General features: G+C 47.4%; 2 protein-coding genes across 2 annotated transcripts; both read right to left on the bottom strand.

Annotated features, from left to right (window-relative positions):
• Positions 1-908: 908 nt before the first annotated feature.
• LOC149329542 (uncharacterized) lies at positions 909-4,859 on the bottom strand. The gene is made up of 2 exons (XM_089559268.1): positions 4,572-4,859; positions 909-2,074 (listed from the first exon to the last, which is right to left on the bottom strand). The coding sequence occupies exons 1-2, from the start codon at positions 4,857-4,859 to the stop codon at positions 965-967; spliced, it is 1,398 nt and encodes a 465-aa protein (XP_089415394.1). The 3' UTR covers positions 909-964.
• A 4,169-nt stretch (positions 4,860-9,028) lies between these two features.
• Positions 9,029-25,712, bottom strand: LOC149329541 (uncharacterized). The gene is made up of 5 exons (XM_089559266.1): positions 25,537-25,712; positions 20,896-21,205; positions 18,115-18,193; positions 12,636-12,910; positions 9,029-10,138 (listed from the first exon to the last, which is right to left on the bottom strand). Exons 1-5 carry the CDS (start codon positions 25,710-25,712, stop codon positions 9,029-9,031), a joined length of 1,950 nt encoding a protein of 649 aa, XP_089415392.1.
• Between the last annotated feature and the right edge of the window lie 251 nt (positions 25,713-25,963).

The following is a 25,963-nucleotide window of genomic DNA, read 5'->3' as shown; positions in this document are numbered from 1 at the left end:
AGTAATTCTCTGCGGATGTTCACAAAGCTTGGCTGGATAACACGCGAAAGAGCGCTACAGCTGCTTTTTCCTAGTATCTGAGGCATTTTAATTTTACATGGACCTCGGCTTGCAGCCATTAAATGTTTAAATGTTTCATGTCCTCATACGAAGACAAGACATACGAAGGTCATGTTGTCATTGAGCGACTAGCGTTGTTTACTGTACAAGGCCACCAAACCACAGAGTGAAGGGCAGTGCAGATCCACGCTTATCTGTCTATCGTATTTATCTGACAATTTTTTCGCGGCTTCCTTGCAAAAAAAAACAGCGCGGAAATCTCTTGCCCCGCTAATATCTCCGCCACCCCCGTATAGTGTCGAAAGGCTCAGTGACAGCCAAAACAAAGGGCTTTGCAATGGAATTCAATTGGCGGCTTTTTCTTCCGATCTTTTCCGCGTTTCTCTTTGTATTGCTGACTTTCCCTTGCTTGATGTGGGTAATGGTGGTCCCCAGGCTTCAAGGGCACTGTTTTAAAAGATTGTATTCACCCATACGCGGGTATATACGGCACAATGATAGCTTTTTCTCAAGTTAGCACATGAATGGTGGAGCATTCTTCTATGACATATGACGACGAACCCGCAGGCTCGATTTATTCCCAGAAATATGACATACACAGCTATGACTGTGAAACTGGGTATGAGCAGAAGAAAAAGCGTTTATTTTCAAACAAATATTTCGAGTGCCATCAGAGATTTCAAGACGCTTAAAAGCAGTGATATGAAGAACGAAACAGTAATGACGTGTAACGCAAACCATGGTAACTGACATTTAAACTGCAAATTTATTTTGAAAGAAACGCTAAATATTGTTGTGGCTACTAAGCTCTCTTCAGATATTGTGGTATTATTAAAAAAAAAAATCTTTATTCGTGCCATGTAGATGCGACACTTCCTTGTCCCTCTGCCGTTAGAAGGCAAACTCAAGGCAAGAGCTCCCACTTGACTCGAAGCTTGTCGTCTTCAACAAAGCCGTCATTCAGGAGATCCGCTAGGAGGAACGACGTCTTCAGGAGATAAACGCCAAAATTACTTGAAGTCTCCGGTTTTTTGTAATTCTTCCAAGAACGTATTGTTTTATCCTCGACCTCAAGTTCGGCGCCATCTTGCGGGTGCACGAAGCTCAGCTTGATTCTGTGCTCGAATGGCCACAGAACAACGTCGTCCAGGTCGCCTTCGTGCAGCTGCATGCAAACATGAACAGTAACCGAGTCACCTCTATTCCAGAAGTATAGGCCAGGTGACATGCAGTAACCACGGAAGTACACTCTCTCGTTGTAATACCAAGCAGTGCCTTCTTTAAGTGCTTTCTCTTCGAGGGATTTCACACCTTTTACAAAAAACTCGCACCGCGTTGCTTGCAGCTGAGCCAGTGTATGCACTTTTGTGATGCGCTCCAACGTCTTCTGACCATTTTCCCTGCCTTCGGTTCTGGCTTGCTCCAGGCCAGCGGTGATTTGGGAAATGCTTCCTGCAGTTTCCGTTCTCATATTACCCAAGTGATCTTTCAGTACTTTTTCCAATCGGTCCATCCCTGCGGAAAGATTGTTTATGGCATCGCTGCGTGTGGTCAAACATTCTTTGATTTCCGCGTTTGACGCTAAGATTTCACGCAGTGTTTCCTTTAAGTTCTCAGGCACTGCAGCAGCCTGTTCTTGCCTTACACCTTCTTTGAATGTGTTGATATCGTGAGACATTTCATTCAACCTGTCATCCTGCGTGCTATTATCAGCAGTGATTCTGTCGAGATAGCCCTGGATTTCATCCGCCTTCTTTTCAAATGCTCGGCTGAAAGTATCAAAAGACTCAATTCCATCCTTGAGGTCACAATTGCTTTGGGGTTTCAACGCGGGGTCAGTCAACGAGCCGCAAGTTCCCGATCTGATGTGCGCGCACATTTCGCTGCAGAGGACTTTGATCGAACACTTCGGGCAGCGAGTTGAGTGGTGCAGACATTCCCTCCGGAAATGATCGCTGATCTTGGAAGCAGCTGTCACGTGCGGGCAACCGCTCTCGGCATTCCAGCACTTGACCTGCAAGGCAAAAAAAAGGTCCATTCATTGCATTGAAATTATCTCCCGAACAACACAGTTGATAATTTTTGCGAAGGTAACTACCCGTGCGATTTCACGTCAGCTATTGTTTAGCTCAGGGGCAGTAGAATCGCTGAATTCTCTTGAACAGCAGAGCAATCACATTACATCTCCAATGCATGACTGGAGAGACACGGTTACATTTTCTCTTTTAGGCGTTCATTCACATCAAATCCGGATACTATACTCAATAAACTGTATTACTTTTACAATTACACCTTCTTACAGCTCCTCTTGAAATTTTAGTTTCTCCTAAATACAATGACAGCAGTTGAAAATCAGCACGACAAACCGGCATTAAAAAGACAAGAGGAAACTAACAAGACCAGCTAACGTTCATTCAATCCTGTTTTCGGATGTTTATAAAATTTAGGAAAAATTCTGGATTTTTTTTTTATATCAACGGAAAACCCTTCCTGAACACCAGACGTCATTTCTTGCTAAAGAGTAATCGAGATAGAGCACAAAATATGAACACAGGTTTTTGAAAAATAAGCAACTTCGAAATTTTCTTTGTATGATAAACGGGTTACGTGTTGCCCGCAGAAAATGATGCATGAAATCTCCCGGAAGAGATAAGACTTCTAAGGGTAGGAGTTGTAAACTGAGAAGCGAAATTATTGCGGCCAGTTGTGTTCAAATGAAGTGCCTTCTGCTTGGTCCGTGCAAGCAAGAGCAGCGGTTACACGCTTACCAAGTCACTTTGATTGCTTCCACAAAAGTTGCACTCCTTTCCACTACAGTATCGTAATGCAGCGAACCGCGGAAGCAAAAAAGATGAAAACAGAAGGCTCTCTCCGTATTGAAAAGCAAGAATTAGGTCTTTCCCTCAAGTCGCCAAGGCCCTTAATTGACACGTCTCGTTGTCAAACCTTCCTTTTTACCTCATCAAGCTCTGCAAACGTACAGATTACCGGTCTCTGAGAGCCACATTACGCACTGCATAAAACTACCTCTCGAACTTTGTCAGATTCAAACGTACAGTAACAATGGGCGCTATTTTTTCTTGCAGAAGCGAAAGTTGGCGTTCCATCACCAACACATTATTATACACTACTTAACGCCTAGACTTCTTCCAGCATAAATTGTGCATCTGGAGACGCTGAGCTACAAGCAAGCTCAGCGCAACGAGGGATAAATAAATCAAAACCGTAAAGTGCTTTTAAAAATGCAGGAATACGTATCCGCTTAGTTAAACCTTCAAGGCCTTCCAGTGGGAGTCATGGCGCCTTAAAGTGGCGCGTTTAGTACATGCTGTAAATACGGCATTCAAATATTCGGGATGTAAAGAACAGAAATCAGCCTAACCTCTCCATCGCTTTGAACTGCCACGCAATGTGCAGCTAGCCATATTTGAAAAGTATCAGGCGCTTGCCGATCGACCAGTTCCTTAGCGCTTTATCACATTCCGCAACGGCCAAAAATAAGGCAAGGGTGGTGACAGCTAAAGCTTCAGTGAGAATAGTATGTCAGGCACTTCCCTCATGCACGCATAGGCCCTGCCACTGTACGCGCCAGTGTCATGGGGTCGACATACAAAAGGCGACTGAGCATGGTTACTACCACTTTCTTGCTGGATGATGTGAATGTATTTCTAATTTTTTTTTTTGCAACATGGGATTGCCATAAAACAAGAAAGAAATTGCTATTCGCAACGCGATTGTTTCGCTTGAAACTGAAAAGCAAAGATTAGAGCGTTAATAGCGCGAATGGAAGAGCCAAACCTATCACCCTCCCCCGTGGCGAGGATTTGCAGGCGTTTCCCTAGCGTGGGCTTTTTGAAGTTAGGATGTACAGTCTTGGTTAAAAAACCTCAGGCAGCTATAATGGCGCCAGGAGCGCCTGAGTTCCTCTATCGATTCGATGCCACCACCGGCGCGCCGCCGCTCGCTTTCTCCGAGGGTAAAGAGGGCGAAGGAAACATGCCCTTCACTCTCCGGCGTCCTTCGATAACAGCGCCCGTGAGTACTTGCGTGCATGAATACCTGTGAGCACGGCCACCGCGCTACGGCGTTTCATCAACCTTCATTCGCGCTTTCCCTTTCCTCCCTCTCTCTGTCCCCATTGTGGAGTAGCAGGCCAAGGCCATGGTTTTTAGAGCAGCCGCAGGGCGGCGAAAGCGGTGCGCAGCCTCTCCATGCGCAGCGGTCCAAGATTTTTCTTTTGTTGCGAAAGCAACACTGCGCGAGTCGCCGAGCCATTTCGCAGGGCTGAGGCAAGGCCATATCGCGCATGCGTGCCGGGGCCGTCGCCGCTGCCGCGCGCTCTCCATCGTCTCTCCTCGTTGCTTTCGCAATCCTCCAAGTTTAACCAGGTTTAATGCACGTCCGTATTTTATCCTGCTGCATGCGAAGCGGTGGACGACCTAAGACTTATTCTGCGAAATGAAAGGGTAGAACAGCCGGAAACAGCAAAGGGTGAGAGTCTAGTCCATTACCTTTCTCTCCAGCAGCTCATCTAGAGGAAAGTCTCTCCAGTCGACGTAGTCTTCGTCGTGCCACTCGTGGCCATCGAGAGGACAGACGTGCATCTCTTCCTGGGCGCATTGTTCGTAGCAAGAGTCGCAAAGGACGTGCATGCAGGAAAGTAACGCGGCTCTTTTCCGGACCAGCCCGCAGGTACTGCACACCCTGTTCGTCGGAATGGGCTCCACGAAGCTGAGACGCCTCCAGTCGAGTTCCGGTCCGAAGCCGACGAGCGTGTACTGGGCACCTGCAAGAGACATCGCTATGAACGTCCGCTCGCTGCCACGCCACCTGAAAAAATATCTTTTTCAGCCCGCGCGAAGCGGGCTGTTATCTAATTTTATTTGCATGTGCTTTCAAACCAACGATATCAGCTGGATCCTCTGCCCTTCGCGGGGCGTATCATGTGTCGCGCCACTTAGCGTTCGTTATCTGCTGTGCTTCAACTGCGATCTCCTTTAGAGCCGTAGCTTCCGCGTTTTTTTTATGCTGGAATCAAGCGAATCAAAGATTTCTGTTGACCGCCTAACGGTCGAAATTAATTTTCGGGTTTGCGGCAAAAGCGCTTATTTCCTTTGAAAACATAGGGTTACATGGAGGTTGCTGTGGGGTCAGGCTTAGTGCTCTGCTCCTAGTACAGGACTCCAGCGGATCCCGCTTCTGCCATTGCTCGTTCGAACGTCGCCTTCTGGGATTTCATGTCGGAGCAGGCGAGTAAGGTCGCCTCCCAGTACTCCACAGTGGGGTTTGGGTTGCGGTACAGGCAGAGTTGAAGAAGCACGCTCGCACAAAGCGCTGAGTATAGTAGCTCTCTTGACCATCGAGTGTGTGACAGCTCTGTCGATGCGAAATGAGCCACCAGGTCTCATGGCCCAAATTCAGACCTGGGGACCTCTGACCTGGGCACCTAGCTGAAGCACATAAAAACCTTTCATAGGAGCCTACAAAATTCATGGAAAACATATCATTGGCCACTATGCCGTGTTAATACAAGTTAATACAATAAAAAATTGACACCGTACAGAGCGCCCAAAGCATTTGCTCCGCTGTCCATACTGTCAAGCAATGCCTATTCCACTTGTACTCATAACGCTTTTCACTTCTTCTTTACAGAAATGCAAGTACGGCTTTCGCATGTGAGGACGGCAATAAACGTTACCTTTCAAAGGCGATATTTCAACTTATGTCAACAGATTTCAACAGCCAGTATGAGGGATACTGCTGGAATACTGTCTGGTCCTGGTGGTTCAAAAGCAACGGCGGCTACTGCCTATAGTTCCAGGCACAAAGGTCGTGTCAGGCTCTCAGAGGTTGGCGGCGGCCACGGTGAAGTGGAGTCTTCGCAGGGCGACATCGAAATTGTTTTCGGTAAGCGCGTGAACTGAGGAGAATGTGGGCGGCTCGTCGCTTGTTCGCACCGGCGGTATTCTTTGATGATGGCGTCAACCGTCCCGCCTTCAGTGCGCCCATAGGCCTCGGCTGTCGGCTCAAGGTGGGCTATGGCCTGTGAGGTTCCGGGTCTAACGCTCATCCGACCATTATCTCCTAACCTCTTTCATCGCGACGGGAAGCCCTAGATCTTCTCTTTTGTGTTAATCCCTCCTGTCGTAACGTCCTGCTCTTCATCGTCACTGACATTCTTCTAGTTCACGCAATCAGGACGATCGCTCGGTGACCCCGGGTACTGTGGTGAACTAGAAGACAACAACGTGGGCAGTGGCACAGCACAGAGCGCACGCGCAAGGACTGCCGCCATTAAAATAATGCCATCGCCATCTGTCACGTAGTCCTATCCTTAACGCCTCCAAATTCTCATCAAATTATTCCAAACTGATAAGGGTCCCAGCCCATTCGAGGAATCCGGGGAACGCGGCAGCCCACACTAAAGCCCGAGGTTTTGTTGACCGTACAGTGGATGAGTGTGACTCCCTTAATTTCGCGACGGACTCCATGATCACATATCATGATCAAACCAATCATTTTAAGCTAGAGAGAAGAGCTTTCCCCCACCCGGACAAAAGCCTGACTAAGTAACAAGAGGTTACGTTGCCTCGTCTACAGTGATGGGACTCGTACTGACCTCGTCTACAGACGAGGTCGGTACGAGTCCCATCAATCCTTGGGCACATTTATCCTGATAAATACAACCCGAACTGCAAACACGGCGGCCAACGAGCCAACCACGATCATGTCATATGGGATTGCAAAATAGAGCCACCTCCCGGTCATCTAGTTAGTGAGAGACCGTGCTGGCTAGCTCTGACCACAGAACGCAAGTTCTGGCGGTGGAGTGCGCTGACAAAGTCGTCGAGAGTTATGTACTCTCGACCACTTAACGCAATATCTTAGCACCAAGCTCTTACCGAAGAACAAAATGTTTTACAATGAATATACTCCCGATTTCATTGGCTTGCATTCACGTAATAATATGAAGAACAACTGAGAAAACTAGACGATAAGACGATGGCATCTAAGGTATTAAGATACTTCTACAGAAACAGTGCTGAGTCAATGTGACGACAAAGGACTATCAAACTAACTAGTAAGTATGCTGGGAAGAAGCTGGATAAAATTAAGAGCTTTAAGCGACAGGTAAAATACGGGCAAAGTTAAACTTAAATTAATTTAGAACTGTATTGCAATTCTAAAATGCAAATAACCAAGGAATCTTTCCATGACAACTCAAGAGGCAGTGTCCTACTCTTTGGAATGAGATCGTTTTGTAAGGCAACGCGAAATAACCAGGGCAACATAAAGTATCACCTTATGCTTCGGGTGGCTCAGGAACGATGCTGTGAGTCTCTATGACGAGAGCATAATTTTAAAGAACTTCAATTCCAGCTAACCAAGAACCGAAAACGGCTAACATAGAGCGATACCGGCCGTACCTTCCGCATCGTACTACACTTGGGCTCATTTATAACCACTTGTGACATATCCAATCGGAAAATTTGCACTTCGAGCTGCCGCTCGTGATCCATATCTTACCGAGTGTTGGCATCTTCTTAGGGCACGAGATCAAAAGCATTACAATACCGTAAGCCCTCAACAAGAGCGCCGTATATTAAAGCACGCCTTCTTTGTCTGGATGCCGTTAGCGCATACTAAGAAGCGTCCGCTCTCCTGAGCATGGGACGTTGGACTACGATTCTATTCGCACATTGCATGGTCCATACATCGTCCCTAATTTCGGTAAAGAGAAAATAACATTTTTTATGTCAGGTTGGTGGAGCAATGGAAGCTCTGAGCCGCCATCATGCAGTTTACAAGATCCGAATAGCTACAGCGTTGAGGTTATAAACAAAAAGCGGGCCAGTCCACTGCGCACAGCGCCTGACCCAAATGACAATACATTTTGGTGAATGCGTTGGAGGAGACGGCCAAAGGCAATACCTCCATTTGCATTGATAATATTTGGCAGAAAACTTGAAAACTCCGCAGCGTCACTGTAGTCGTAGCATATTGGCAGTAATTCTCCACGGATGTTCACAAAGCATGACACCATAACACTAGAAAAAGGGCTACAGCTGCTGTTTCCTAGTATCTGAGGCATTTTTATTTGACATAGAACTCGGCTTGCAGCCATTAATTGTTTACATGCTTCCTGTAGATGAAGACACGCTAAAATCAAAAATGGTCATTGGGGTACTAGCCTTGATTGCTGTACTAGGCCACTAAACCGCGGAGTGAAGGGCAGCACAGGTCCGCGCTTATCTGTCTATCGTATTTATCTCAAAATTTTATCGCGCCTTCCTTGCAAAATGAGAGCGCGTAAATATCTTGCCCCGCAGATATCTCCGCAACCACCGTATAGTGTTTAAATGTTCAGTGACGGCGGACGAAAGGGATTTCCAAAGGAATTCATTTGGGGGCTTTTTCTTTCGATCTTTTCCGCGTTCCTCACTGTATTGCTGACTTTCCCTTGCTTTATGTGGATATTGGTGGTCCCCAGGCTTCAAGGGCACTGTTTTAAAACATTGGATTGGATTGGCCCATACGCGGGTAAATACGGCACAATGATAGCTTTTTCTCAAGTTAGCACATGAACGGTGGAGCATTCTTCTATGACATATGAAGACGAACCCGCAGGCTTGATTTATTCTCAGAAATATGACATGCACAGCTATGACGGTGAAACTGGGTATGAGCAGAAGAGAAAGCGTTTATTTTCAAACCAATATTTCGAGTGCCATCAGAGATTATAAGACGCTTGAAAACAGTGATATGAAGAACGAAACAGTAATGACGTGCAACGCAAACCATGGTAACTGACATTTGAACTGCAAATTTATTTTGAAAGAAAAGCTAAATATTGTAGCGCCACGAAGCTTTCTTCAGGTTTGGGGGTATTAACAAGAAAAAAAGAAGGTTGTTCTGCCAAGTACACGCGCCACTTCCTTGTCCCTGTGCCGTTAGAACTCACGGCAACTCACGGCAGGAGCTCCCACTTTACTCGAAGCTTGTCGTCTTCAACAAAGCCGTCATTCAGGAGATCCGCTAGGACGAACGACGTCTTCAGGAGATAAACGCCAAAATTACTTGAAGTCTCCGGCTTTTTGTAATTCTTCCAAGAACGTATTGTTTTATCCTCGACCTCAAGCTCGGTGCCTCTCTGCGGGTGCACGAAGTTCAGCTTGATTCTTTGCTCGAATGGCCACAGAACAACATCGTCCAGGTCGCCTTCGTGCAGCTGCATGCAAACATGAAGAGTAACCGAGTCACCTCTATTCCAGAAGTATAGGCCAGGTGACATGCAGTAACCACGCAAGTACACTATCTCGTTGTAATACCAAGCAGTGCCTTCTTTAAGTGCTTTCTCTTCGAGGGATTTCACACCTTTTACAAAAAACTCGCACCGCGTTGCTTGCAGCTGAGCCAGTGTATGCACTTTTGTGATGCGCTCCAACGTCTTCTGACCATTTTCCCTGCCTTCGGTTCTGGCTTGCTCCAGGCCAGCGGTGATTTGGGAAATGCTTCCTGCAGTTTCCGTTCTCATATTACCCAAGTGATCTTTCAGTACTTTTTCCAATCGGTCCATCCCTGCGGAAAGATTGTTTATGGCATCGCTGCGTGTGGTCAAACATTCTTTGATTTTCGCGTTTGACGCTAAGATTTCACGCAGTGTTTCCTTTAAGTTCTCAGGCACTGCAGCTGCCTGTTCTTGCCTTACACCTTCTTTGAATGTGTTGATATCGTGAGACATTTCATTCAACCTGTCATCCTGCGTGCTATTATCAGCAGTGATTCTGTCGAGATAGCCCTGGATTTCATCCGCCTTCTTTTCAAATGCTCGGCTGAAAGTATCAAAAGACTCATTTGCATCCTTGAGGTCGCAGTTGCTTTGGGGTTTCAACGCAGGTGCAGTCAACGAGCCGCAAGTTCCCGATCTGAGGTGCGCGCACATTTCGCTGCAGAGGACTTTGATCGAACACTTCGGGCAGCGAGTTGAGTGGTGCAGACATTCCCTCCGGAAATGATCGCTGATCTTGGAAGCAGCTGTCACGTGCGGGCAACCGCTCTCGGCATTCCAGCACTTGACCTGCAAGGCAAAAAAAAGGTGCATTCATTGCATTGAAATTATCTCCCGAACAACACAGTTGATAATTTTTGCGAAGGTAACTACCCGTGCGATTTCACGTCAGCTATTGTTTGAGCTCAGGGGCAGTAGAATCGCTGAATTCTCTTGAACAGCAGAGCAATCACATTACATCTCCAATGCATGACTGGAGAGACACGGTTACATTTTCTCTTTTAGGCGTTCATTCACATCAAATCCGGATACTATACTCAACAAACTGTATTACTTTTACAATTACACCTTCTTACAGCTCCTCTTGAAATTTTAGTTTCTCCTAAATACAATGACAGCAGTTGAAAATCAGCACGACAAACCGGCATTAAAAAGACAAGAGGAAACTAACAAGACCAGCTAACGTTCATTCAATCCTGTTTTCGGATGTTTATAAAATTTAGAAAAAATTCTGGATTTTTTTTTTGTATCAACGGAAAACCCTTCCTGAACACCAGACGTCATTTCTTGCTAAAGAGTTATCGAGATAGAGCACAAATTATGAACAGAGGTTTTTGAAAAATAAGCAACTTCGAAATTTTCTTTGTATGATAAACGGGTTACGTGTTGCTCGCAGAATAGGATGCATGAAATCTCACGGAAGAGATAAGACTTCTAAGGGTAGGAGTTGTAAACTGAGAAGCGAAATTATTGCGGCCAGTTGTGTTCAAAGAAGTGCCTTCTGCTTGGTCCGTGCAAGCAAGAGCAGCGGTTACACGCTTACCAAGTCACTTTGATTGCTTCCACAAAAGTTGCACTCCTTTCCACTACAGTATCGTAATGCAGCGAACCGCGGAAGCAAAAAAGATGAAAACAGAAGGCTCTCTGCGTATTGAAAAGCAAGAATTAGGTCTTTCCCTCAAGTCGCCAAAGCCCTTAATTGACACGTCTCGATGTAAAACCTTCCTTTTTACCTCATCAAGCTGTGCAAACGTACATATTACCGGTCTGTGAGAGCCACATCACGCACTGCATAAAACTACCTCTCGAACTTTGTCAGATTCAAACGTACAGTAACAATGGGCGCTATTTTTTCTTGCAGAAGCGAAAATTGGCGTTCCATCACCAACACATTATTATACACTACTTAACGCCTAGACTTCTTCCAGCATAAATTATGCATCTGGAGACGCTGAGCTACAAGCAAGCTCAGCGCAACGAGGGATAAATAAATCAAAACCGTAAAGTGCTTTTAAAAATACAGGAATACGTATCGGCTTAGTTAAACCTTCAAGGCCTTCCAGTGGGAGTCATGGCTACTTAAAGTGGCGCGTTTAGTACATGCTGTAAATACGGCATTCAAATATTCGGGATGTAAAGAACAGAAATAAGCCTAACCTCTCCATCGCTTTGAACTGCCACGCAATGTGCAGCTAGCCATATTTGAAAAGTATCAGGCGCTTGCCGATCGACCAGTTCCTTAGCGCTTTATCACATTCCGCAACGGCCAAAAATAAGGCAAGGGTGGTGACAGCTAAAGCTTCAGTGAGAATAGCATGTCAGGCACTTCCCTCATGCACGCATAGGCCCTGCCACTGTACGCGCCAGTGTCATGGGGTCGACATACAAAAGGCGACTGAGCATGGTTACTACCACTTTCTTGCTGGATGATGTGAATGTATTTCTAATTTTTTTTTTTGCAACATGGGATTGCCATAAAACAAGAAAGAAATTGCTATTCGCAACGCGTTTGTTTCGCTTGAAACAGAAAAGCAAAGATTAGAGCGTTAATAGCGCGAATGGAAGAGCCAAACCTATCACCCTCCCCCGTGGCGAGGATTTGCAGGCGTTTCCCTAGCGTGGGCTTTTTGAAGTTAGGATGTACAGTCTTGGTTAAAAAAACTCAAGCAGCTATAATGGCGCCAGGAGCGCCTGAGTTCCTCTATCGATTCGATGCCACCACAGGCGCGACGCCGCTCGCTTTCTCCGAGGGTAAAGAGGGCGAAGGAAGCATGCCGTTCACTCTCCGGCGTCCTTTGAAAACAGCGCTCGTGAGTACTTGCGTGCATGAATACCTGTGAGCACGGCCACCGCGCTACGGCGTTTCATCAACCTTCATTCGCGCTTTCTCTTTCCTCCCTCTCTCTGTCCCCATTGTGGAGCATCAGGCCAAGGCCATGGTTTTTAGAGCAGCCGCAGGGCGGCGAAAGCGGTGCGCAGCCTCTCCATGCGCAGCGGTCCAAGATTTTTCTTTTGTTGCGAAAGCAACACTGCGCGAGTCGCCGAGCAATTTCGCAGGGCTGAGGCAAGGCCATATCGCGCATGCGTGCCGGGGCCGTCGCCGCTGCCGCGCGCTCTCCATCGTCTCTCCTCGTTGCTTTCGCAATCCTCCAAGTTTAACCAGGTTTAATGCACGTCCGTATTTTATCCTGCTGCATGCGAAGCGGTGGACGACCTAAGACTTATTCTGCGAAATGAAAGGGTAGAACAGCCGGAAACAGCAAAGGGTGAGAGTCTAGTCCCTTACCTTTCTCTCCAGCAGCTCATCTAGAGGAAAGTCTCTCCAGTCGACGTAGTCTCCGTCGTGCCACTCGTGGCCATCGAGAGGACAGACGTGCATCTCTTCCTGGGCGCATTGTTCGTAGCAAGAGTCGCAAAGGACGTGCATGCAGGAAAGCAACGCGGCTCTTTTCCGGACCAGCCCGCAGGCACTGCACACCCTGTTCGTCGGAATGGGCTCCACGAAGCTGAGACGCCTCCAGTCGAGTTGCGGGCCGAAGCCGACGAGCGTGTACTGGGCACCTGCAAGAGACATCGCTATGAACGTCCGCTCGCTGCGACGCCACCTGAAAAATTATCTTTTTCAGCCCGCGCGAAGCGGGCTGTTATCTAATTTTATTTGCATGTGCTTTCAAACCAACGATATCAGCTGGATCCTCTGCCCGTCGCGGGGCGTATCATGTGTCGCGCCACTTTGCGTTCGTTATCTGCTGTGCTTCAACTGCGATCTCCTTTAGAGCCGTAGCTTCCGCGTTTTTTTTTATCCTGGAATCAAGCGAATCAAAGATTTCTGTTGACCGCCTAACGGCCGAAATTAATTTTCGGGTTTGCGGCAAAAACGTTTATTTCCTTTGAAAACATAGGGTTACATGGAGGTTGCGGCGGGGTCAGGCTTAGTGCTCTGCTCCTAGTACAGGACTCCAGCGGATCCCGCTTCTGCCATTGCTCGTTCGACCGTCGCCTTCTGGGATTTCATGTCGGAGCAGGCGAGTAAGGTCGCCTCCCAGTACTCCACAGTGGGGTTTGGGTAGGGGTACAGGCAAGGTTGGAGAAGCACGCTCGCACTAAGCGCTGAGTATAGTAGCTCTCTTGACCATCGAGTGTGTGACAGCTCTGTCGATGCGAAATGAGCCACCAGGTTTGATGGCCCAAATTCAGACCTTGGGACCTCTGACCTGGGCACCTAGCTGAAGCACATAAAAACCTTTCATAGGAGCCTACAAAATTCATGGAAAACATATCATTGGCCACTATGCCGTGTTAATTCAAGTTAATACAATAAAAAATTAACACCGTACAGAGCGCCCAAAGCATTTGCTCCGCTGTCCATACTGTCAAGCAATGCCTATTCCACTTGTACTCATAACGCTTTTCACTTCTTCTTTACAGAAATGCAAGTACGGCTTTCGCATGTGAGGACGGCAATAAACGTTACCTTTCAAAGGCGATATTTAAACTTATGTCAACAGATTTCAACAGCCAGTATGAGGGATACTGCTGGAATACTGTCTGGTCCTGGTGGTTCAAAAGCAACGGCGGCTACTGCCTATAGTTCCAGGCACAAAGGTCGTGTCAGGCTCTCAGAGGTTGGCGGCGGCCACGGTGAAGTCGAGACTTCGCAGGGCGACATCGAAATTGTTTTCGGTAACCGCGTGAACTGAGGAGAATGTGGGCGGCTCGTCGCTTGTTCGCACCGGCGGTATTCTTTGATGATGGCGTCAACCGTCCCGCCTTCAGTGCGTCCATAGGCCTCGGCTGTCGGCTCAAGGTGGGCTATGGCCTGTGAGGTTCCGGGTCTAACGCTCATCCGACCATTATCTCCTAACCTCTTTCATCGCGACGGCAAGCCCTAGATCTTCTCTTTTGTGTTAATCCCTCCTGTCGTAACGTCCTGCGCTTCATCGTCACTGACATTCTTCTAGTTCACGCAATCAGGACGATCGCTCGGTGGCCCCGGGTACTGTGGCGGACTAGAAGACAACAATGTGGGCAGTGGCAAAGCACAGAGCGCACGCGCAAGGCCTGCCGCCATTAAAATAATGCCATCGTCATCTGTCACGTAGTCCTATCCTTAACGCCTCCAAATTCTCATAAAATTATTCCAAACTGATAAGGGTCCCAGCCCATTCGAGGAATCCGGGGAACGCGGCAGCCCACAATAAAGCCCGAGGTTTTGTTGACCGTACAGTGGATGCGTGTGACTCCCTTAATTTCGCGACGGACTCCATGATCACATATCATGATCAAACCAATCATTTTAAGCTAGAGAGAAGAGCTTTCCCCCACCCGGACAAAAGCCTGACTAAGTAACAAGAGGTTACGTTGCCTCGTCTGCAGTGATGGGACTCGTACTGACCTCGTCTACAGACGAGGTCGGTACGAGTCCCATCACTCCTTGGGCACATTTATCCTGATCAATACAACCCGAACTGCAAACACGGCGGCCAACGAGCCAACCACGATCATGTCATATGGGATTGCAAAATAGAGCCACCTCCCAGTCATCTAGTTTGTGAGAGACCGTGCTGGCTAGCTCTGACCCCAGAACGCAAGTTCTGGCGGTGGAGTGCGCTGACAAAGTCGTCGAGAGCTATGTACTCTCGACCACTTAACGCGTTTTCTTAGCACCAAGCTCTTACCGAAGAATAAAATGTTTTACAATGAATATACTCCCGATTTCATTGGCTTGCATTCACGTAATAATATGAAGAACAACTGAGAAAACTAGACGATAAGACGATGGCATCTAAGGTATTAAGATACTTCTACAGAAACAGTGCTGAGTCAATGTGACGACAAAGGACTATCAAACTAACTAGTAAGTATGCTGGGAAGAAGCTGGATAAAATTAAGAGCTTTAAGCGACAGGTAAAATACGGGCAAAGTTAAACTTAAATTAATTTAGAACTGTATTGCAATTCTAAAATGCAAATAACCAAGGAATCTTTCCATGACAACTCAAGAGGCAGTGTCCTACTCTTTGGAATGAGATCGTATTGTAAGGCAACGCGAAATAACCAGGGCAACATAAAGTATCACCTTATGCTTCGGGTGGCTCAGGAACGATGCTGTGAGTCTCTATGACGAGAGCATAATTTTAAAGAACTTCAATTCCAGCTAACCAAGAACCATAAACGGCTAACATAAAGCGATACCGGCCGTACCTTCCGCATCGTACTACACTTGGGCTCATTTATAACCACTTGTGACATATCCAATCGGAAAATTTGCACTTCGAGCTGCCGCTCGTGATCCATATCGTACCGAGTGTTAGCATCTTCTTAGGGCACGAGATCAAAAGCATTACATTACCGTAAGCCCTCAACAAGAGCGCCGTATATTAAAGCACGCCTTCTTTGTCTGGATGCCGTTAACGCATACTAAGAAGCGTCCGCTCTCCTGAGCATGGGACGTTGGACTACGATTCTATTCGCTCATTGCATGGTCCATACATCGTCCCTAATTTCGGTAAAGAGAAAATAACATTTTTTATGCCAGGTTGGTGGAGCAATGGAAGCTCTGAGCCGCCATCATGCAGTTTACAAGATCCGAATAGCTACAGCGTTGAGGTTACAAACAAAAAGCGGGCCAGTGCACTGCGCACAGCGCCTGACCCAAATGACAATACATTTTGGTGAATGCGTTGGAGGAGACGGCCAAAGGCAATACCTCCATTTGCATTGATAATATTTGGCAGAAAACTTGAAAACTCCGCAGCCTCACTGTAGTCGTAGCATATTGGCAGTAATTCTCCACGGATGATCACAAAGCATGGCACCATAACACTAGAAAAAGTGCTACAGCTGCTGTTTCCTAGTATCTGAGGCATTTTTATTTGGCATAGAACTCGGCTTGCAGCCATTAATTGTTTACATGCTTCCTGTAGATGAAGACACGCTAAAATCGAAAATGGTCATTGGGGTACTAGCCTTGATTGCTGTACTAGGCCACTAAACCGCGGAGTGAAGGGCAGCACAGGTCCGCGCTTATCTGTCTATCGTATTTATCTCACCATTTTATCGTGCCTTCCTTGCAAAATGAGAGCGCGTAAATATCTTGCCCCGCAAATATCTCCGCAACCACCGTATAGTGTTTAAATGTTCAGTGACGGCGGACATAAGTGATTTCCAAAGGAATTCATTTGGCGGCTTTTTCTTTCGATCTTTTCCGCGTTCCTCACTGTATTGCTGACTTTCCCTTGCTTTATGTGGATATTGGTGGTCCCCAGGCTTCAAGGGCACTGTTTTAAAAGATCGGATTGGCCCATACGCGGGTAGATACGGCACAATGATAGCTTTTTGTCAAGTTAGCACATGAACGGTGGAGTATTCTTCTATGACATATGACGACGAACCCGCAGGCTCGATTTATTCCCAGAAATATGACATGCACAGCTATGACTGTGAAACTGGGTATGAGCAGAAGAGAAAGCGTTTATTTTCAAACCAATATTTCGAGTGCCATCAGAGATTTCAAGACGCTTAAAAGCAGTGATATGAAGAACGAAACAGTAATGACGTGCAACACAAACCATGGTAACTGACATTTAAACTGCAAATTTATTTTGAAAGAAACACTAAATATTGTTGTGGCTACGAAGCTCTCTTCAGATATTGTGGTATTATTAAAAAAAAATCTTTATTCGTGCCCTGTAGATGCGACACTTCCTTGTCCCTCTGCCGTTAGAAGGGAAACTCAAGACAAGAGCTCCCACTTGACTCGAAGCTTGTCGTCTTCAACAAAGCCGTCATTCAAGAGATCCGCTAGGACGAACGAAGTCTTCAGGAGATAAACGCCAAAATTACTTGATGTCTCCGGCTTTTTGTAATTCTTCCAAGAACGTATTGTTTTATCCTCGACCTGAAGTTCGGCGCCATCTTGCGGGTGCACGAAGTTCAGCTTAATTCTTTGCTCGTATGGCCACAGAACAACGTCGTCCAGGTCGCCTTCGTGCAGCTGCAAGCAAACTTGCACAGTAACCGAGTCGCCTCTATTCCAGAAGTATAGGCCGGGTGACATGCTGTAACCACGCAAGTACACTCTCTCGTTGTAATACCAAGCAGTGCCTTCGTTCAGCGCTTTTTCTTCGAGTGATTTCACACCTTTTACAAAAAACTCAAACCGCGCTGCTTGCAGCTGCGCCAGTGTATGCACTTTTGTGATGCGCTCCAACGTCTTCTGACCATTCTCCCTCCCTTCTGTTCTGGCTTGTTCCAGGGCAGCTGTGATTTGGCAAATGCTTCCGGCAGTTTCGGTTGTCATATTACCCAAGTGATCTTTCATTACTTTTACCAATCGCACCATCCCTGCGGAAAGATTGTTTATCGCGTCGGTGCGTGTGGTCAAACATTTTTTGATTTCCGCGTTTGACGCTAATATTTCACGCAAGGTTTCTTTTAAGTTCTCAGGCGCTGCACCTGCCTGTTCTTGCCTTACACCTGCTTTGAACATGTTGATATCGTGAGACATTTCATGCATCCTGTCATCGTGCGTGCTGTTATCAGCAGTGATTCTGTCGAGATAGCCGTTGATTTCATCCGCCTTCTTTTCAAATGCTCGACTCAAAGTATCAAAAGACTCATTTCCGTCCTTGAAGTCGCAGTTGCTTTGGGGTTTCAACGCGGGGTCAGTCAACGAGCCGCAAGTTCCCGATCTGAGCTGCGCACACACTTCGCTGCAGAGGACTTTGATCGAACACTTCGGGCAGCTAGTAGAGTGGTGCAGACATTCCCTCTGGAAATGATCGTTGATCTTGGAAGCAGTTGTGACGTGAGGGCAACCGCTCACGGCATTCCAGCACTTGACCTGCACGTCAAAAAATGGTATATTCATTGGAATGAATTTACCTCCCGAACGACACTGTTGATAATTTTTGAGAAGGTAACGCCCACTGCGATTACATGTCAGCTATTCTTTGAGATCAGCGGCAGTAGAATCGCTTACTTTTTCTTGAACTAAAGGGCTATAACTTGATATCTGCAATGCATGACTGGAGAGATACGGCTACATTTTCTCTTTTAGCCGTTCGTTCACTTCCACTCCGGGTATTTTACTCAATGAACTGAATTTCTATTACAATTAAACCTTCCTACGGCTCTTTTGTAATTTTGGTTTTCCCTAAATTCAGCGACAGTAGTTGAAAATCAGCATGATAAACCGGCATTAGAAAACCAAGAGTAAACTGGCTATACAAGCTAACGTTCATTAAATCCTGTTTTCGGTTGTTTATAGAGTTAAGGCGAAAAGTCTTGGTTTTTTTGTATATCAACGTAAAACCCTTCCGGAACACCAGACGTCTTTTCTTCCAGAAAAGTAATCGAGATAGAGCACAAATTATTAAGTCAGGTTTTCGAAAAGTAAGCCACTTCGAAATTTCCTCCGACGATAAACGTGTTGCGCGTTGCTCACAGAATACGATGCATGAAATCTCAAGGAAGAGATAAGAGTTGTAAGGGTAGGAGTTGTAAACACATAAGCGAAATTACTGCGGCCAGTTGTGTTCAAATGATGTGCCTTCTCCTTGGGCCGTTCAAGCAAGAGCAGCGATTACACGCTTACCAAGTCGCTTTGATTGCTTCCACAAAAGTTGCGCTCCTTTGCACTACAGTATCGTCCTGCAGCGAACCGCGGAAGCAAAAAGATGAAAACAGAAGGCTCTCTACGTCGGGAAAAGCAAGAATTAGGTCTTTCCCTCAAGTCGTCAAGGCCCTTGATTGACACGTCTTGTTGTGAAACCTTCCTTTTTACCTCATCAAGCTCTGCAAACGTACAGATTACCGGTCTGTGAGAGCCACATTACGCACTGCATAAAACTACCTCTCGAACTTTCTCAGATTCAAACGTACAGTAACAATGGGCGCTATTTTTTCTCGCAGAAGCTAAAATTGGCGTTCCATCACCAACACAATATTATACACTACTTAACGCCTAGACTTCTTCTAGCATAAATTGTGCATCTGGAGACGCTGAGCTACAAGCAAGCTCAGCGCAACGAGGGATAAATAAATCAAAACCGTAAAGTGCTTTTAAAAATGCAGGAATACGTATTCGCTTAGTTAAACCTTCAAGGCCTTCCAGTGGGAGTCATGGCTCCATAAAGTGGCACGTTTAGTACATGCTGTAAATACAGCATTCAAATATTCGGGATGTAAAGAACAGAAATCAGCCTAACTTCTCCACCGCTTTGAACTGCCACGCAATGTGCAGGTAGCCATATTTAAAAAGTATCAGGCGCTTGCCGATCGACCAGTTCCTCAGCGCCTTATCACATTCCACAACGGCCAAAAATAAGGCAAGTGTGGTGACAGCTAAAGCTTCCGTGATAATAGTATGTTAGGCTCTTTGCTCATGCACGCATACGCCCTGCCAATGTACGCGCCAGAGTCATGGGGTCGACATACCAAAGGCGACTGAGCATGGCTACTACCACTTTCTTGCCGGATGATGTGAATGTATTTCTAATTTTTTTTTGCAACATGGGACTGCCATAAAACAAGAAAGAAATTGCTATTCACAACGCGATTGTTTCGCTTGAAACTCAAAAGCAAAGATTAGAGCGTTAATAGATTAGAGGTTCTCTTGTACCTGCTCATTATTGTATACTTGTTATCACGCTTTGCAACTGCCTTTTGTATTAAAAGCCTTGCTGTCAAGCTGCTGCCAAGCGAAAGGGGGCTGCGGCTTAGTCAAGCTGTCTCTCACAGCTTTTTCTGCGCCTACGCTGTCTGTATCTTTACAAGGCAGAAATAAAGAATTTGAATTTGAATTTGAATAGCGCGAATGGAAGGCCCAAACCTATCACCCACCCACGCGGCTGGGATTTCCAGGCCTTTTTCTAGCGTGGGCTTTTTGAGGTTAGGATGCGCAGACTAGGTCAAAAAAACCCAGGCAGCTACAATGGCGCCAGGTGCGCCTGAGTTCCTTTACCGATTCGATGCCACCACCGGCGCGACGCCGCTCGCTTCCTCCGAGGGTAAAGAGGGCGAAGGAAACATGGCCTTCACTCTCGGGCCTCCTTTGAAAACAGCGCCCGTGAGTACTTGCGTGCATGAATACCTGTGAGCACGGCCACCGCGCTACGGCGTTTCATCAACCTTCATTCGCGCTTTCTCTTTCCTCCCTCTCTCTGTCCCCATTGGGGAGCATCAGGCCAAGGCCATGGTTTTTAGAGCAGCCGCAGGGCTCCGATAGAGGTGCGCAGCCGCTACATGCGCAGCGGTCCAAGATTTTTCTTTCGTTGCGAAAGCAACACTGCGCGAATCGCCGAGCCATTTCCCAGGGCTGAGGCAAGGGCATATCGCGCATGCGTGCCGGGGCCGTCGACGCTGCCGCGCGCTCTCCATCGTCTCTCCTCGTTGTTTTCGCAATCCTCCAAGTTTAACGAGGTTTAATCCACGTCCGTATTTTATCCTGCTGCATGCGAAGCAGTGGACAACCTAAGACTTATTCTGCGAAATGAAGGGGTAGAACAGCCGGAAAAAGCAAAGGGTGAGAGTCTAGACCATTACCTCTCTCTCCAGCAGCTCATATAGAGGAAAGTCGACGTAGTCTTCGTCGTGCCACTCGTGGCCATCGTGAGGACAGACGTGCATCTCTTCCTGGGCGCATTGCTCGTAGGAAGAGTCGCAAAGGACGAGCTTGCAGGAAAGCAACGCGGCTCTTTTCCGGACCAGCCCGCAGGCACTGCAGACCCTGTTCGTCGGAATGGGCTCCACGAAGCTGAGACGCCTCCAGTCGAGTTCCGGGCCGAAGCCGACGATCGAGTACTGGGCACCTGCAAGAGACATCGCTATGAACGTCCGCTCGCTGCCACGCCACCTGAAAAAATATCTTTTTCAGCCCGCGCGAAGCGGGCTGTTATCTAATTTTATTTGCCTGTGCTTTTCAAACGAACGATATCAGCTGGATCCGCAGCCTTTCGCGGGGCGTACCATGTGTCGCGCCACTTTGCGTTCGTTATCTGCTGTGCTTCAACGAGGATCTCCTTTAGAGCCGTAGCTTCCGCGTTTTTTTTTATCCTGGAATCAAGCGAATCAAAGATTTCTCTTCACCACGTAACGGTCGAAATTAAATTTCGGGTTTGCGGTAAAAAGGTTTATTTCCTCTGAAAAGATAGGGTTACATGGAGGTTGCTGTGGGGTCAGGCTTAGTGCTCTGCCCCTCGTGCAGGACTCCAGCGGATCCCGCTGCTGCCATTGCTCGTTCGACCGTCGCCTTTTGGGATTTCATGTCGGAGCAGGCGAGTAAGGTCGCCTCCCAGTATTCCACCGTGGGGTTTGGGTTGGGGTACATGCAGGGTTGGAGAAGCACGCTCGCACAAAGCGCTGAGTACAGTAGCTCTCTTGACCATCGAGTGTGTGACAGCTCTGCCGATGCGAAATGAGCCACCAGGTTTCATGGCCCAAATTCAGACCTGATGACCTCTGGCCAGGGCAGCTAGCTGAAGCAAATAAAAACATTTCATAGGAGCCTACAAAATTGATAGAAAACATATCATTGGCCACTATTCCGTGTGAATACAAGACAAAATTATCACCGCACAGAGGGCCCAAAGCATTTGCTCTGCAGTCCATACTGTCAAGAAATACCTGTTTCACATGTACTCATAAAGCTGTTCACTTCTTCTTTACAGGAAAGCAGGTACGGCATTTGCATGTGAGGACGGCAATAAACGTTACCTTTCAATGGCGATAATTCAAGTTATTTCAACGGATTTCAACAGCCAGTATGAGGGATACTGCTGGAATACTGTCTGCTGCTGGTGGTTCACAAGCAATGGTGGCTACTGCCTTTAGTTCCTGGCGCAGAAGTCGCGTAAGGATCTCAGAGGTCGGCGGGGGCCACGGTGAAGTCGAGTCTTCGCAGGGCGACATCGCAATTGTTTTCGGTAACCGCGTGAACTGAGCAGAAATTCAGCGGCTCGTCGCTTGTTCGAACCGGCGGTGTTCTTTGATGATTGCGTCAGCTATCTCCCCTTCGGTGCGTTCATGGGCTTCGGCCGTCGGCTCAAGGTGGGCTACGGCCTGGGAGGTTCCTGGTCTAGCGCTCATCAGACCATTATCTCCTAACCTCTTTCATCGCGACGGGAAGCCCTAGATCTTCTCTTCTGTGTTAATCCCTCCTGTCGTCACGTTCTGCGCTTCATCGTCACTGCCATTCTAGTTCACGCAATCGGGACGATTGCTCGGTGGCCCTGGGTAGTGTGGCGGACTAGAAGACAACAACGTGGGCAGTGGCACAGCACAGAGCGCACGCGCAAGGCCTGCTGCCATTAAAATCATGCAATCACCATCTGTCACGTAGTCCTATCCTTAACGCCTCCAAATTCCCCCCGAATTATTCCGATCATATATGGGTCTAGGCCCATTCGTGGAATCTGGGGCACGAGGCAGCCCTGAATACAGCCCGAGGTTTCGTCGACCTGGTAATGGATGAGACTGGCTCCCTCGATTTCACGACGGACTTCATAATCACATATCATGATCTAACCAATCATTTTAAACCAGAGAAGAACTTTCCCTCTTCCGGACATAAGCCTGACTAAAGAACAAGAGGTTACGTGGCGTCGTCTACAGACGAGATCGATACCAGCCCCATCCCTCCTTGGGCACATTTATCCTGATCTATACAACCCGAACTGTAAACACTGCAGCCAACGAGAAAACTACGATCATGTCATATGCGATGGCAAAATAGAGCCACCTCCGTGTTGTCTAGTTGCTGCTGTCTAGTTGATCTCAGAGCGCAAGTTCTGGTGGTGGAGTGGGCTGACAAAGTCGTCGAGGGCTATGTACTCTCGACCACTTAACGCGACCTGTTTGCACCAAGCTCTTTCCGAGGAATAAAATGTTTTACAATGAGTGTAATCCTGGTTTCACGGCTTACCGTCACGTAATGATATGAAGAACACCTGAGAAAACTAGACGATAAGAGGAGGGCAGCTAAAGTATTAAAGTACTTGTACAGAAACAGAGCTGACTCGAAGTGACAGCGAAGCACTATCAAACTAACCAGTAAGTATGCTGGGAACAAGCTGGATAAAGCAAAGAGCTTTAAGCAACAGGTGAAAAACGCGTAAACTTGAAACTTAAGTTAGTTTAAAGAAGCAAAGTGTAGAACTATATAGGAACTGAAAAATGCAAATAACCAAGGCATCTTTCTATGACTACTTAAGAGGCAGTGTCCTACTCTTTGAAGCGAGATCACGTTTTCTTACAACGCGAAGTAACCAGGGGTTTCCCAGGAACGGCGCTGTGAATCTGTGTGACGGGAGTATAATTTTTATGAACTTCAATTTCAGCTAACCAAGAACCATAAACAGCTAACATAAAGCAATACTGGTCTTACCTTCCACATCGTACTAAACTTGGGCTCATTCATATCCGTATGTAATATATCGAATCGAAAATTTACACTTTGAGCTGGCGCTCGAGATCGATATCTCACCGAGTGATGGCATTTTCCTAGGTCATGAGATCAAAAGCATTATATTACCGTCAGCCCTCAACAAGGGCGCCGTATATTATAGCACGCCTGCTTTGTGTGGTTACCGTTAACGCATTCCTAGAAGCGTCCGCTCTCCTGAGTTGGCCCAAGAAGTACAAATTGATTGGTCCAACAGTTGCAAAAGAGTGGCGGAAATTGGCATGAATATTGGTCCTACATCGGTATTTGAGCAATCCGAGACTTTTTCCAACAACGGCCCTTCATTCATGCCAAAATTGGGCCTATACTCAGCCAGTCTAGCTACCATCATTGACCCATGATTCACGCCTGGGTTGGGCCTACGTTCAGCCAGTCTATCCACAAAGGCCCAAAACGTTCGTGCCAAGACTATGCCTATGTTCAGCCAATCTATTAATTATGGCCCGACATTCGTGCCAAGGCTATGCCCATATTCAGCCAATCTATGTATTATGGCACGACATTCATGCCAATAGTATGCCCACATTGAGCCGATCTGCCAATAATGGCCCGACATTCGCGCCAATAGTATGCCCACATTCACCCGATCTGTCAATAATGGCCCTGCGTTCGCACCAATGGTATGCTCACATTCAGCCAGTATCAATAATGGCCCCAGGTTCGCTCCGACGTGTGCCCGCTTTTCCACCCTTCAGCTAACTATTATAGGTGGCATATCAATTGCAAGGCCTTTGGGAAATTGTATGCGATCGGGGGTCCCACCTGGTTTTATACAACACCTCTTGCTGGCCAACAACAATGCAGACATATTCCGCTTGTTTTCCACCAGCCGGAGCTTGTATATGTAACATTTTACATATAAGCAGTCAGCGGACATACCAAAAAAGAAGGAACGGATTCAAGGAACGAAATTTATGTCATCTACGGTGCAGTACATCCTGAAATGCACTGAGCCTGGAGCCGCTGCATTCATGAGTCATATTGGCCCTAATCGTTGCACTCCTCTTGTAAGAGAACTTTTGCAGTGCCTTGAAATTAATTCCTCGCCAAGCTGTTGCACGATGACCTGGCTGTACATCGAAGCTGCAAAGACACGCATGATGTGATCATGAATGTAAGTACAACCATCACAGAAAACAAGACATCAAATAAAATAACACATTGATTTTAGTGGCGCGCAGTGTGCGAGAAGGTACTCGCAACACATATTGAAAGTGTAATTTCTAAATGATGCTTAATATTGTCACAAATAGGACCGGAAACAGCAGGGCTACGCACAGGCCGCAAGCAGAGAATAGAGTCCCAGCTACGAGAGCACGCGAGTTCCTCACTTCTTCGTCCTCCAGGCGCCGCCCGGGCGCACCTGGCGGCTTTATTCCCCCCCCCCCCCCAAAAAAAAAAAGAAAGCAAAAACGTGGGCGCACTTTGAGCGAACGGGAGGAAGTAAGCAAGCCAACAAACGGTCACATGCCGCTCAACGGCGGCAGGTACAAATAAAAAGAAAACGCGGAAGACGCGACGCCCGTTACTGCGTAAAGTAAGGCTTCATGCGCAGTACGTGCACGACCTCAGGCTGAGTTCGACGGCGCGAACTCGGGAGAGTGCCATCGGGGAGGACTTCATGCGTCACATCCGTGATACGGCGCAGCACTGTGTACGGTCCAAAGTAGCGGCTGAGGAGCTTCTCCGACAGGCCTGGGCGACGTACTGGGGTCCATACCCACACTTTGTCGTCGGGGTGGTACTCCACGTGTCGATGCCGTTGGTTGTAGCGTTGAGTATCCTTGGCCTGCTTCCGTCGGATGTGCATACGGGCCAGTTGCCGGGCTTCCTCTGCGTGGCGGGCAAACTCCTCGGCGTCTGACGTGAGCGCCTGGTCGTCAGGGGCGCTCGGAAGCATGGCGTCGAACATTGTTTGTACTTCACGCCCGTAGACGAGGCGAAACGGCGTAAAGCGAGCCGTTTCCTGAATCGCCGTGTTATAGGCAAACGTCACGTATGGGAGGATATCGTCCCAGGTCTTGTGCTGTACGTCGGAGTACATTGCAAGAATGTCCGCTAAGGTTTTTTTGAGGCGCTCCGTGAATCCGTTTGACTGCGGGTGGTATGCTGTAGTTTTGTGCTGGGTCGTGTGACTCAGCTGGAACACCT

The sequence above is a fragment of the Amblyomma mixtum genome, chromosome 9 (assembly GCF_055824585.1).
Source record: "Amblyomma mixtum isolate Tamu chromosome 9, ASM5582458v1, whole genome shotgun sequence".
Taxonomy (NCBI): domain Eukaryota; kingdom Metazoa; phylum Arthropoda; class Arachnida; order Ixodida; family Ixodidae; genus Amblyomma; species Amblyomma mixtum.
This window is presented reverse-complemented; position numbering and strand designations above follow the sequence as displayed.

What these genes read in the sequence shown, in the direction of transcription:
- LOC149329542 (XM_089559268.1), bottom strand. Translation starts at nt 4,859, where the DNA reads ATGTCTCTTGCAGGTGCCCAGTACACGCTCGTCGGCTTCGGACCGGAA. An exon ending in ATGAGCTGCTGGAGAGAAAG is followed by an intron (nt 2,075 to 4,571) that starts GTAATGGACTAG and finishes TTTGCCTTGCAG; the next exon opens with GTCAAGTGCTGGAATGCCGA.
- LOC149329541 (XM_089559266.1), bottom strand. Translation starts at nt 25,712, where the DNA reads ATGCTTCCGAGCGCCCCTGACGACCAGGCGCTCACGTCAGACGCCGAG. An exon ending in ATGAGCTGCTGGAGAGAGAG is followed by an intron (nt 18,194 to 20,895) that starts GTAATGGTCTAG and finishes TTTGACGTGCAG; the next exon opens with GTCAAGTGCTGGAATGCCGT. An exon ending in ATGAGCTGCTGGAGAGAAAG is followed by an intron (nt 10,139 to 12,635) that starts GTAAGGGACTAG and finishes TTTGCCTTGCAG; the next exon opens with GTCAAGTGCTGGAATGCCGA.